The sequence below is a fragment of the Oncorhynchus gorbuscha genome, linkage group LG08 (assembly GCF_021184085.1).
Source record: "Oncorhynchus gorbuscha isolate QuinsamMale2020 ecotype Even-year linkage group LG08, OgorEven_v1.0, whole genome shotgun sequence".
Taxonomy (NCBI): Eukaryota; Metazoa; Chordata; class Actinopteri; order Salmoniformes; family Salmonidae; genus Oncorhynchus; species Oncorhynchus gorbuscha.
This window is the reverse complement of record NC_060180.1, coordinates 24,614,948-24,630,052: the sequence shown is the minus strand read 5'-3', so window position 1 is coordinate 24,630,052 and position 15,105 is coordinate 24,614,948. Positions and strand designations below refer to the sequence as shown.

General features: G+C 41.5%; 1 protein-coding gene across 1 annotated transcript in view; it reads left to right on the top strand.

Moving 5' to 3' along the window:
• Positions 1-15,105, top strand: part of LOC124041392 (serine/threonine-protein kinase 32C-like) — a 156,728-nt gene that overhangs the window by 52,600 nt on the left and 89,023 nt on the right. Inside the window, exon 2 of the mRNA XM_046358913.1 lies at positions 3,298-3,353. Within this exon, the coding sequence (XP_046214869.1) occupies positions 3,298-3,353 (56 nt within the window). The remainder of the gene's footprint in view (positions 1-3,297; positions 3,354-15,105) is intronic.

Sequence of the window (15,105 nt, the reverse complement as noted above, 5' to 3'; positions counted from 1 at the left end):
TCAGGATTCTAGCAGCCGTATTTAGCACTAACTGAAGTATATTCAGTGCTTTATCCGGGTAGCCGGAAAGTAGAGCATTGCAGTAGTCTAACCTAGAAGTGACAAAAGATGGATACATTTTTCTGCATCATTTTTGGACAGAAAGTTTCTGAATTTTGCAATATTACGTAGATGGAAAAAAGCTGTCCTCAATGGTCTTGATATGTTCTTCAAAAGAGAGATCAGGGTCCAGAGTATCGCCGAGGTCCTTCACAGTTTTATTTGAGACGACTGTACAACCATTAAGATTAATTGTCAGATTCAACAGAAGATCTCTTTGTTTCTTGGGACCTAGAACAAGCATCTCTGTTTTGTCCGAGTTTAATAGTAGAAAGTTTGCAGCCATCCACTTCCTTATGTCTGAAACACATGCTTCTAGCGAGGGCAATTTTGGGGTTTCACCATGTTTCATTGAAATGTACAGCTGTGTGTCATCCGCATAGCAGTGAAAGTTAACATTATGTTTTCGAATAACATCCCCAAGAGGTAAAATGTATAGTGAAAACAATAGTGGTCCTAAAACGGAACCTTGAGGAACACCGAAATTTACAGTTGATTTGTCAGAGGACAAACCATTCACAAACTGATATCTTTCCGACAGATAAGATCTAAACCAGACCAGAACATGTCCGTGTCATGACACAGTCCTCTACCACAGGTCAATGCTCAGACTCTCCATCCTGTAGTGGACCGATGATGACGGAGTCATCAGCAAACTTGATGTGCCTGTTTTTCTATTCGCTGCCACAGTCATTAGTGTATAGTATGTACAGAAGTAGAGGGCACACAGCCTCGTGGGGATCCGGTGGAGGAGCAGAGCTGCTTTGACATGACGCCATTTACTCACACTTGTTGGGACCGGTCGGTAAGGAAGTCCACTACCCAGCCCACAATACTCACATCCAGCTTTAAGTGGGAGAGAAGCTTCTCTGCTAGCATGTGAGGCTGGAATAGTATTGAAGGCCGGCGATAAGTCGATGAACGGAAGCATCGCATGGGTTTGTGGACGTTCCTGGTGCTTGTAGAGGAAGGGTTAGAGTGGCGTCCTCCACCCCCCTGCTTTGCCCTGTAAGCAAACTGCAGGGGGTCCAGGGAATTCTCAATCTGACACAGTACATCCATCTTGATTAGCTTCTCAAATGATTTCATCACTAATGATGTCAGTGCTACTGGCCTAAAGTCATTTTAGCACCTTGGGGGATTTGCATTTTGCCACAAGAACAACATGCAACATGCTTTCAGAGTTTAGGCACCTTCTGCAGCTGGAGTGACATTTTTGTTCAGTATATTTACCTTTTTTTCATAAGGATGTCATGTCCTCCATTTGCAGAAAAAGCTTCAGTTACTTTCCTACTTGCAATGCAAGACTTCAACTATTAGAAACTGCATACACATGGCCTGGTTTATGGGAAGCAAAGTACATTCTCATGTCAAGTTGAGTTTCTAAATGCCAACTTTTCCGTGAAAACTGGTGCACGCATGTTTTAGGGTAATTTTTTTTGTCTGTACGCAACGTTTATACATGAGGCCCCAGGCCTTTCCTACTTGACACTAATTCAAAAGAATGGCCTGATTTTCACAGGGCTACTACCGGCTGATGCTTAGGCAGAGGCAGGGGCCGTTTTGTTAACCATCTTACAATGATTCACTCTTTCTAAGGAAGATCCAGATTGATGAGATGGATGGAAAGGTTGAGGTGGCATAATGCAATATGCTGTATATTTTCCCCTTTCGATTCGGTGTATGACAAACAATCTCAATACACACAGAGACTTATATTGTAGCCTAGAGAATGTTCTGCTATAGCAATCCAACTCACTGGTGTGGATATGATGTTTTTCCCTGTAGGCTATCTGAGACTGGAAACTGTATTGAATCAAATCGGTCATAGTGTTTCCTGTTTTATGTTGCGTATTTGTTTACACAAATATTGCTCCCGAACCCACTTCACAGAGCCCCAAACTATTCTGCAACATTATTTGACCCGGGATAGAGAGATGTTTATGCTGTATAAATACTGCAATGTAGGTTGATCCCTGTATAACAACAACATGGATTTGGTGCTGTCTGTTGACGTTTCTGTGCACCTATCCATTTAAATCATCTAGTTACATTACAAGTACAGTCAGTTTTTCCCCCCATCTTCTCCACTGTTCCCGCGTTCATCTGCTGTGGTTCCATCAAAGCCCTGCCATATTTAAAGAGTAGCTATGTACAAAATGTTGAACCGGAAGAATCCAGGGAGGATTAGCTCGTCTTCCAGAGCAAAACATGCCACCCAGGCCTGATGCCTTTTGTGTGGCGCCTCTGCAGTGGCCTCTCAGTCACGGCCTGTGTGCCAAGGTCTGATCTGGTGGATGGCGTAGCGTGGAGTAAGTTAGTTAGTAAGAAGCTGTCTGCCCAGGGAAGCACACACACACACACACGCCACAGGGTGAGGCCAGCGGAAGCCCTCATTACACCCACACAACACGCACTCTGACAGGGCAGCAGAGGCTCCCTTCTCCATGGTCCTTACCCACCATGACATGCAGGTTGACTATTATTGTCAAGAGTCGTATCCTGGAGGCAGAACTGAGATGTTCCCTTAGAGAGGCCAGCTGCAAATAAAAAATTGGCAAAATTGAAACAATTCATGAAAACAAAAATGTATTCATTTAAGGTTAAGTTTAGGCATTGGGGTTAGGTTTAAATTCGAGTTGATTACTTTGTGGGTGTGCTAGATAGTGACCACTCTGCATAGCTGCTTCCAGAACAAGATTCATGCCGAAAAACGCTAACCCGCTGCTCATGACATTCCAATCAGATGCACCAGTTGCAAATGAGTGGTTTTCTGCTACACTGTTTCTTTTCAGTCAACGACGCAGCGGCATGATCGTTTTATTACTGATGATCTGCAATCGAGATGATACCCTCTAATCGCTTGTGAGCTTTGCAAATTATCCACATAACACATTTAAATTACCAGTGTTACAAAAAGCTAATTATTTCACAGTAATGGATTATGTTCTACTGTATCTACTGTATAATAGCATACTACGAGATCCTAAAAGGCTCAAGCCAGTCTTTAGAAATGGAGCTTATTGTCTGTAGACGTTTCTGTAATAACCTGTAATAACCTTTTCCCTGTTACTGCTATCCCAAGTTTTTCCTTAAACTGCTTTCAAAATGTTTGATGCTACTACTGTATGACACCAACAAAGCAACTTGCCTGTCCGATCTGTGTCACTGACAGATTTGTTTTCTTTGTTTCCCCAGTAACCTTTGACCACTTCCAGATTCTCCGGGCCATTGGGAAGGGAAGCTTCGGAAAGGTAACGCAGTCGGCGCTCCGACTCCCTCTGCTCTCTAGCTACTCTGTGTGTGCGTATGTGCTTTCAGCGCCACACAAAATATTGTATTTGAATTCTATAATTTTGAATTTGTATTAGGATATTGAATTTGAATTCAATATTTTTTTCATTTGAATGCACAAATGTAGTAATTTTATTCATGAATTGAACTTGTATTTCACGATTTGAAACTGAAATGAATGAATATTGCATTCAGTTTTAAAATTCCATTTCAGTAATTGAATATTCAAATCAAATTAAATATTTATATATTCAGTTTCAGTATGGTAGATGAGGTCATAATTGTCTGTGTATCAAGTTGACAAACTATTTCAAGTGTATCAAAGTTTCATATACTCAACTTCTCAGATTCAGTTTTTAAATGCAGTTCTCTAAATTCCGATTCAAAACCAGACACCATCCTGGTACTTTTCCAGCCAGGAAAGGTGAAGGAGGGCAGATAAAATCAAACGCTCTCTGTGGTAAACAGTAGCATCTGTCATTTTCTGAAACCAGTGTGGCATGTTGAATTTATTTTCTTCTGTTGAATTTGGCTCTAGCATTTGAACCGTTTCGGCTATAAACTATTATGACCCCATTCCTGAAAGCTAAGACGATCTGAAACATGGATGTGCCCTGGGGGAACAAAGTTGTCCTTTTATATAAACTTCCTGAACTCTTCCCCACAGGCATAAGTGGGCTAACACAATCTTGTGACGTGCAGGAGACCTGGTTCGAACTCGGTCACAAGAGCAAGATCAAATAGTGAGTGTGACAGCTAGCCTTAGAAGGGCTATGAGTGGACTATTCAACTATATTCTAATGGAGGCCAAATGACGATTTCTGTGACACTCCCTTCTAACGTGTCCTGCGTAGCCTGTGATAATTATAGAGGGGAACAGAAGGCACAACCTAGTTCCAGAGCATCTTAGCTTTCAGGAATGGGGTCACAAAAGGTTATAGCCAAAAACGATTCAAACACTAGTGTCAAATTCATAGGAAGAAAATGGATTCCGCATGCCACAGTAGCTATGTTTCCATGAACTTGTCCAGGGATTTTTATGTATTTATTTGTCAATATTTACAAAGTTTTGCATAAAAAATAGATGCGACAGTTGCCTGCTAGGGTGTGTTTACATTTAAATCTCTTGTGTCGATGAAAACAGCTGGACGTAATGATTTCACTAGTGTCAAATACATTTGTAGTGATTGAAGTGTTTCCGTTGCCCATTTAGGCAAATTGCGCATTAATAAATAGGTGGGAGGGCAAACAGGCTAACACCTGTTTCACTTCTCAGGTAGCACACGAAAGCCAGGATGGTTAGAATGAAATAATTAACTAATATTCGCCATATTCTAATTAATCTCATGTGCCAACGTATCTCCACGGTCTGTGCCATGGTGAAACTTGGAGAGTGAAACTTTCCAGCCAACCAGAAAAGCAAGCCCAAGCAATTCAGGCAATTTTGAAAGTCAGGACAATCCTTGTAGTGCAAAGAAACATTTTATAGTTGGGTAAAAAATGGATTTTGCAAGACCGAGGCATTTAGAATGAATTGTGAGTGGAACTTTATAGTTACACGGTGACGTCACATGTCCTAGGTGCCTTCAAAATAATTTGACAATCATCATTTATTTCAAAAGCACAGTTTCCATCAAAATTTGTCCCAATAAAGAAAGTTATACACCCCTGACGAATGGATCCAAATGTTGTCAATCTTTGGATCATTTCTCCAATATCTCTATTTCCATTACACATGTCAATGTTTTTGGGCACGATTTGCTTTTGTCAAACAAACCTGGATCAATGGAAACCTGCCTACTGGCTCCAGAAACTGGCGCCAGAAGATACTGTTTACCACAGAGAGCTTTTGATTCTATCTGTTCTCCTCTACTTTTCCTAGCTGGCAAAGTACCAGGATGTTGTCTCTGGATTTGAATCTGAATTTAAAGAAATGCATTTTAAAGTTTAATCTGAATGCATCTGAGAATTTGAATATCTGAAACTTTAATAAACAGGAATTGATGATGATGATGATCAAGTTTGTGAACTTGATACACGGACAATGAATGCAATATCTACCATATTGAAACTGAATATGTAAAAATGTAATGTGTAGATTCAATTGAAATGTAATTTTAAAACTGAATGCAGTATTCATTAAATGCTAATTCAATTTCTGAATTCAATGATTCAATTGGTGCATTACAAATGTAAAAAAATACATTCAAATTCAATATCCCAATACAAATGCAAAATTATGGAATTCAAATGACTCTGGGTAATTCTGTGGCACTAATTAACCCTCACACTCATTATTCTCGACAAGGAAGCAGAGAAGGTCTGGTGAATTGGGCCTGAAGTAATTACATTTTAATTCTGATTAATCTTAAACGTAGTGGTTAATTTAACTGTAGCTGCATTTTGTTTCTTTAAATATAATCTTGTGTCAGTTGGGATGTAAGTAGATTTGACCCTCTGTATTAAATCTAATTACAGATAAGGCAAAATAGCTCAGATCGTCATTTTGCTTAATGCTTAACTTGTGTAATGAAATGCCAATAGGGAAATTGTGTGTGCACGTGCGTTTGTGCGGGTATTGAAACTTAATACCACAACTCTTTAAATCCTCTGAAATATCCTGACTAATATATGTTCATTATACTTGCAGTCTTTGCGAACCTTTTTGCAATCTTTCCTCTTTGCTCTTTTCAAAATGGAATCTTTTGGCAAAATAAGTGTCTCTTTTACACAGCAAGACAGCCCCAGCTGCAGAATACATTACCATCTGAATTTATGTTAATTTTACTTATTGCTTCTTTCCCTCAAGCTGCTGTCACTTCCCTTATCATGTCAGAGAGAGTATCTGCAGTAAGGCATGAAATCCACCGCATCCAGCCAGGGGTTTAAAGGCTGAGCCATTCGACACATCTGGCCCTAGACTAGTGTCCAAAAAGGTATTACAGAAAGAGACGCAGACGTTCGCTGGATATGAAAACCCAGAGCGAAAGGGAGGGCAGCCCTGATGGTTCTCTCACGCACATACAGGCACACACGCATGCATGTACAACACACACTTTTACACATGGTGCCTTTGGAAAGTATTCAGACCCCTTGACTTTTCCCACATTTTGTTACGTTACAGCCTTATTCTAAAATGGCTTAAAAAATCCTAAGCAGTCTACACACAATACTCCATAATGACAAAGCACAAACAGGTTTTTCTAAAACAAAATCTCCAAATGTCTTCAAAATAAAAAAGTGATACCATCTTTACATAAATATTCAGACCCTTTGCTATGAGACTCGACATTGAGCACAGGTGCATCCTGTTTCCATTGATCATCCTTGAGATGTTTCTACAACTTATTGGTAAATTCAATTGATTGGACAGGCACACACCTGTCTATATAAGGTCCCACAGTTGACAGTGCATGTCAGATCAAAACCCAAGCCATGAGGTTGAAGGAATGGTCCGTAGAGCTTCGAGACAGGATCGTGTCGAGGCACAGATCTGGGGAAGGGTACCAAAAACTGTCTGCAGCATTGAAGGTCCCCAAGAACACAGTGGCCTCCATAATTCTTAAATGGAAGATGTTTGGAACCACCAAGCCTCTTCCTAGAGCTGGCCGCCCAGCCAAACTGAGCAATCGGGGAAGAAGGGTCTTGGTCAGCGATGGTCACTCTGACAGAGCTCCTCTGTGGAGATGGGAGAACATTCCAGAAGGACAACCATCTCTGTAGCACTCCACCAATCAGACCTTTTATGGTAGAGTGACCAGACGGAAGCCACTCCTCAGTAAAAGGCACATGATAGCCCACTTGGAGTTTGCCAAAAAGGCACCTTAAGACTCTCAGACCATGATATACAAGATTCTCTGGACTGGTGACACCAAGATTGAACTCTTTGGCCTGAATGCCAAGCGTCACGTCTGGAGGATCTTGGCACCATCCCTACGGTGAAGCGTGGTGGCAGCATCATGCTGTGGGGATGTTGTTCAGCGGCAGGGACTAGTCAGGATCGAGGCAAAGCTGAACGGAGCAAATTACAGAGATCCTTGACAAAAACATGATCAGGACCTCCGACTGGGGTGGAGGTTCACCTTCCAATAGGACAACGAACCTAAGCACACAGCCAAGACAAAGCAGGAGTGGCTTCAGAACAAGTCTCTGAATGTCCTTGAATGTCCTTGAATGTCCTTGAATGTCCCAGCCAGAGTCTAGACTTGAACCCGATCTAACATCTCTGGAGAGACCTGAAAATAGCTGTGCAGCAACGCTCCACATTCAACCTGGCAGAGCTTGAGAGGATCTGCAGAGAAGAATGCAAATTCAGGTGTGCCAAGCTTTTAGTGTCATACCCAGTAAGACTCGAGACAGTAATCGCTTCCCAAAGGTGAGTACTGAGTATTTTCCGAAGGCACTGTAGATGTGACCAAGAAATTGGCCTTCAATAACCTTGCATGTCAGGCTTGTAAACTATATACCGTGTCTGGTAAATTGGCCTAGCCTTCAAAAACCTGGTTGCCTACTGCCAGGAGGCTGACACTTGTGACAATATTCCCAATCACTAATAAAATATAAACAAATGCTTTATTGACCACAAAATCAACATTTTGCAATGGCAATCAGTCTCCGGACTTGAACCCCATTGAAAACATGTGGTTTGAATTGAAGAGGGCAGTCCATTAGAGCACACAATGATATCAAGGATCTGGAAAGATTCTGTATGGCGGAATGGTCGAAGATCCATCCCAAGGTTCTCCAATCCAGAAAACATTTGAGAAAAAGGCTTAGTGTCGTTTTCCTCGCAAGGGGATGGTACTAGAGTTCTGGAAACAGGAGTGCCAGTCATTTTGACCCGGATCTTTTTTAGATTGCCTTTATTACTTGTTAAACAAAATATTGTTTCCCGAGCCATTGTATTAGTATAAAATAATATTATTTCCTGATTTATTTTTAGCATACAATATAGCTCAGTATTTGTATTATTTATTTTATAAAGTCTTTTTTTGTTGCTCATCTTTATCAATGGTGTCAATAATTATGGACCTGACTGTATTTGAACCCAGGTCTGCTCTGTAGCTCCTGCTGGGAGCAGGAAATTTAAAAGAGGCTCTCAGTGGGAGAGCTGTTTGGAGCTGCGGACCCCTGCTGACACCACCTCTCCGGCTTTCTAAAAGACCTCCGGTGCTGATACAGGTTCTTGTGCCTGTCCACTCCGGCTCTCTTCTCCACACGCACACGCAGTGTGTGTTTATTTTCCCCGGTCGCATCCTGACATCCTCCTCCTTGGGCAAGGGGGAATAGCCCACATACAGGCCACGGTTGAATTGCCTCTCCCTCTGTTTAATATAAAATAACTTGAGACTTGACGTGGAGTTGGAGACTCGGGACTCGACTTTCACTTGAGACTGACTTTGTTACATTTTGTCACTCATTTTGTGGCACAGAGTCTCCGCGGTTTACTCTACATTCAGCCAGAGACAGACACCACAGCACCGCACATACAAAAAACATGCAACAGATTGGCTATAGAAATGCACATTCAGCCCTCTGACTGAACCAGCAAACTGTCAATCAACACAGGTCGGGTGAGCTAGCGAACAGATTGTTGATTTTCTGTACAGCTATAGGATCGGGTGCAGTGCAAACGTCAAATTGTAGGGAGAGAGGATTGCCATAAATAAATATGCAGCTCCAAAAATAGTTTGGGAATCAAGAATATTGACTGTTTACTTTGCAAGCTCGCCAACAATGGGGCACCAAGCAACAATTACTAGCATAGTACTACTGGTCTTTTGGTATGTCAAAATTGCTTGACATGTATCATTTACTTATGAAGCTTGCATTTAGAATGTTGCTTAAAATATATTATTATATTATCATTATATTGGAGACAAAATAATGAAAAGGGTTGTCAGGTAGCATCAATAAATAGACAAAGATTTGTAGTTGAACTGGTGTTGTCACGATAACAGAAATTTTACTTTGATACCGATACCAGGTTTATTATCATGATACTTGATACCATCACGATACTCCATACCAAAACTATAGCAAAACTATACCAAAACTATATCAAAACAAAGAAGGCATATGAATGGCCCTTGATCCAGCCAGAGTTCAATATCATTATATTTAACATTATTTTATGTACATTTTTTCAGTTACTGCCATGTATGCATTAATTAATAAATTATACAATCATACAATAAATTTGACTTTGTGTTTATCAATCTAACTACACATCACAATGGTGATCATGGATTTTAAATGTAAATCTCTGATAAACTGGGTAAATCAAGATGTAGCCTAGGCCTATCCACAATACAGGACAATGCATATTCATTAGGTGTGTGTGTGCCTTGAGTTAAACTTGTTTTGGCTGATATCAGAGGCTACAGATGACAAATATCTGTTTCCCTTCCGTTTGGGACTTATTTTATTGTATTGATTAACAGCATTTGCATAGAATAAATCTCTTCTTTTATAAAATACCTAATGACATCACACACACACACACACACACACACACACACACACACACACACACACACACACACACACACACACACACACACACACACACACACACACACACACACACACACACACACACACACACACAGTGAGAGAGACATGAGGGAGGCGAAGAGAAGGAATAACGTTTTTGGCAATGATTGTAGCTATAGTTTTTGGTGACGGTCGGCTTTGAAATCAGCATATTTTGGGTTATGGTTTGCATATTATAACAAAGTACTAGTGTAGTGAATTTATGTAAGCATCAGCTGTTAGCTGGGAAGGAAAGTTAGCCTACAAAGATGGAAGCTAGCTACCGATATATTCCATCTTGCATTGTAAAGTGTTATAGCCTGTAATGGACATTGTTTTGTTTCTGCATGCTACATTGCATTATTCAGGTGTGTTCTGTGCAGCATGAGTGGGAAGTTAATATGATGCAGCCCAGACTCCCAGTGAGTGCAGTAATTCCTCAGGACAGGCTAGAGCTTCTGTAGCATTGAGGAAGTGGAGCAGGCATGGTGCAGGCACGGTGTGCTCTCGCTATAAGGTGACATCGGCTGCGCCGCCGATAGCCTCTCTCAATCAGTAGACGACATGAGACACATTTGACAGAAGTACCGAAAGTAACATTCTAATACTGAAGTGTTTTTCATGTTCTAGTATCTAAAAAGTACAGAAGTTTCGGTCTACTGCGCAATACTAAGTTGAACAAGTCATTGAACATGTATAGTTAAAAAAAAATATATATTTTTTACTTGTGACACAACTTGCTCTTAGACTCTAGACTTGACCCATTCTACTTGGGACTTGACTTGAGACTCAGACCTTGGTACTTGAGACTTACTTGTGACTCGAATAACAGTGACTTGATCTCACCACTGGTGATCACTGACAGATCTTTGTGAGCGGATCTATAGTCAGGCAGAACAGCATGATATGGCACCGTATTCCCTGTACAGAGCACTACTTTTGAGTGGACTATTTTTTTTATCAAAACTGGTCAAAACTAGTGCACTATATAGGTTAATGTGACCCATTTCAGATGCAGTCTGATACATGCATGAGCCTGCTTATAGAGACTGACTGAAAAGGCTTCCACTGGTTAATTATGAAGGCTTGCCTCATACAGATGTAGGATCTTAATTTGATTACCCAGGAGAACTTTCCTGCAATGAAGGACATTTTAAAACTTGTGGTGTATTTGGGGGTTTATAAATGCTTCTGAAGTTTTTAATTTCCACTTTGAAATTTCAGACTTGATTTTCCCTTATGAAAATGTATCAAAAAGGTCAATTAAATATAATCCACATAATTTACATTTCCTGTTTGTGCAAGATTTGTTTTCCTGCTGTAGCAAACTAGCTCAATTTAAGATATTACTGTACATCTGTACCGCAGGTGCTCAGGCTGCAGATTGCTTCATATTGCAGTGTGGAGCTGTGGAAAGATGGGCACAGTAACAGTTGGGCCTAATAGGCTGCCTAAGCCCCAAAATACTCCTTCTCTGCTACATTTCTGGCTCAACTCAAGTACAAAGTACAGCTGCACATAGGCAATCAAAGCACACAGGTTTCAGCATTTTGCTTTGAGTGCATTTTTCTATATTCGCCATCCTGCGTCCAGCGTTTGTCCTTTGTTTCCTCACAGTCAAAGACCATCTCAGTGCAGGTAAATTTCCAACATAATAATGTCCGGATAGGAGTAGATGGAATGGCATCAAACACCTGGAAAACATCTGTTTGCTGTATTTGATACCATTCCACTGATTACACTCCAGTCATTACCACAAGCCTGTTCTTCCCAATTAAGGTGCCACCAAACTCCTGTTGTAACCATCCTAGCTTGCAGCTATTTAGTCGACTACTGCCCATTTCCCTGTTCTCACCTGTGCTTTTCCTATCACTGTTAGAAATATCCTACTCCAGTATTGTAAGGAACTGTTTGAATGACTAAATAGGAATAAGTCATATGATATTTTTTCAACTAATTCCAAATATCCCAACTAAAGCATTCATCAGTTTAATTTATGCATGCAGGAGGTTGTGGGGACCTCCATGCAACCACAGGCCAGTGTGAAGAAACTAGTTAGATGACAAAGCTCTTTCATCCTTCCCCAGCACTAGGAGGCCTCTACTATCTCACTTTGAGGCCACGCTCAAACAGTCAAATGGAGGCCAGTCTCTCTCTCTGTTGTTTATTAATGACAATGGCAGCCTTAATAGCGCGTCGTGTAGCTCTGAAAATGGCTGCCCAAGCTTGGTAAACACTTGAATTTCCTCCTGCTGTCACTAATGATATAAGGGAAGACGGCGGCGAGGGGAATGAATGAAATAAAGGGGATTATGTCTTCTCTCTGTGGCTGACAAGTCCATCAGAGCCTGAAAACATATTTGCCTTGCTCATCGCTGCCTCTCGACAAAACAGACAGCTATAGCCCACGATTTTTTTTTGTGTGTGTGTGTCTTGATGCATATTATTCTATGCTTGCACCACTCACTGTTTCAATCATTGTCTGTTTGCATACAGTATGTCAAGCACTAGTCTATTATACTGACACAACCAAACCTCTCACGCAACACCTAGCCTGAAAGCCCAATCTGAGATGTTGATAGATATGAGCACATTCCCCCAGAAAAAGGAACACATAGTTTGGTTGCTATGAGGAAATTCTTCTTTGTAATCTCTTAAGACAGGTGCCTGATGCTGTTCATGTTTCCCCATGTGTCCTCAAAAAAAGTCACTTGGCACTTAGCTGACCTAGAAAAATAAATCCTATGCTTCCTGACTACACTGAATTGAATAGCCAACCCTTTTTCCATCACCGCGCCGAGGGCTCCCTGGAGTTCTGGGCCGTGACAACAATTGATAGGGCTTCTAACTATAGCAGAACCAAGGGGATAAGGGTTCTTTAAAAGGTAAACATCCCGAGCCAACCTTGGAGATCCATTTTTCATTACCACACTTTGAAGCCAAGCACGGCATGAAAGAGCTTTTTTTTTTTAAAGTAGTACTTCAGCTAATAAGCATTTAGTAAGTGCATGTGCTGGTAGCTGCTAACATGGTAATGAGCCAGAGGGGGCTGGGAGAAATGAATTCAGGAGGCTGAGGAATGGGATTGGTAGCAGGGTACACGCCATATCAGTCAAGTCAAATGATATAAAATAACATTTTAGAACAACAAATATTACTTCCTAAGCCCTGTTAGCCAAACCCCTTTAGCAGCAGAAAATGGCTGCTTTTCAGGTAACGTATTGCATGGCATCCAAGACCCAGGTACATTAATGTTATTTAAGGGATTGTTATGATTTCATATCAGATTATATATGTGTGGTGGTAAGGTGTTTTGTTAGATAAGGGCCGAAGTGGTTTCTGCCTTGTTTCTCATGTTGACCAGTTTGGATGGCTTATCCATTTGGAAATGTCTATCGTCTTTTCCTCTTCTTCTTTGAGCGACCTCCATAAATGTGTCAGTACAAAGCTCTGCTATTGGATATAAACTATTCATTGGTCCATAAAACAGGTATTTCAAGAGCTGGTCGTCTTAAAATGTTGATTGTAAAAACTGAGGCGCAGTGTGCTTCAACAGATTGGAATCCTTTATGTTTTGGGGTTGTGGGCTCCAATAGTTCTTACTGTCAAAATCAAATAAAAAATTCTGTCTACAGTAATTTAGTAATGCAGAGAGGGGTAAACTGACACCTATGATTTATGTGGGTATTCGTTTGATACACAGTACAGGATAGGCCTACTTTTCTGAAAACCAGTTATTTTCTTTAAATGCCTGGTTTGGGCATGATTAATCATTTTGCGTTTGTAATATGTAGTTATTCATGCCAATAGGCTGTATCAAATCTTTGCCTGCCTTTTTCAGTGACAGGCTCTACTTCGTTGTGGGATAAACCTCTTATTAATTTTGCTGCGTACGCTTGGCACCGTCTCCCGTCTGCAGCAGGTTCTCTTTGAATTGTCAGTCAAATGCTGTATCCGTCACCTTTTCAGGTCCAATTAAGAATTTATACTCCATTAGAATTGCAGAGAGATTCCAAAGACCCTGACAGGGAGAGAGTGAGTCAGAGGGATGAAGTGTGGGATTGGGGTAGATAATGGAGGAGACTATTACGCTAGCAACAACAAGCGAATGCTTTGAGATTACATAAGTGGATGCTCCCAATCACAATCCTGACAAGCCGACAATCGTTATTTTGTATTTGCAGGTGAGAATCTCCTCATTAAGCATAGGCCTACTCAAAGCTCTAAGGCAAGGGTGCCAAACTCATTTTGTCCCCCCAGGGGGCACATTCGGTCTGCAATGTGGTCTGGAGAGCCACATTGAACATTTTATATACACTGCTCAAAAAAATAAAGGGAACACTTAAACAACAAAATGTAACTCCAAGTCAATCACACTTCTGTGAAATCAAACTGTCCACTTAGGAAGCAACACTGATTGACAATAAATTTCACATGTTGTTGTGCAATTGGAATAGACAAGAGGTGGAAATGATAGGCAATTAGCAAGACACCCCCAATAAAGGAGTGGTTCTGCAGGTGGTGACCACAGACCACTTCTCAGTTCCTATGCTTCCTGGCTGATGTTTTGGTCACTTTTGAATGCTGGCGGTGCTTTCACTCTAGTGGTAGCATGAGACTGAGTCTACAACCCACACAAGGTTTGCTGTGTCTGTCAGCATAGTGTCCAGAGCATGGAGGCGCTACCAGGAGACAGGCCAGTACATCAGGAGACGTGGAGGAGGCCGTAGGAGGGCAACAACCCAGCAGCAGGACTGCTACCTCCGCCTTTGTGCAAGGAGGAGCACTGCCAGAGCCCTGCAAAACGACCTCCAGTAGGCCACAAATCTGCATGTATCTGCTCAAACGGTCAGAAACAGACTCCATGAGGGTGGTATGAGGGCGCAAAGTCCACAAGTGGGGGTTGTGCTTACAGCCCAACACCGTGCAGGACGTTTGGCATTTGCCAGAGAACACCAAGATTGGCAAATTCGCCACTGGCTCCCTGTGCTCTTCACAGATGAAAGCAGGTTCACACTGAGCACATGTGACAGACGTGACAGTCTGGAGACGCCGTGGAGAACGTTCTGCTACCTGCAACATCCTCCAGCATGACTGCTTTGGTAGTAGGTCAGTCATGGTGTGGGGTGGCATTTCTTTGGGGGGCCGCACAGCCCTCCATGTGCTCGCCAGAGGTAG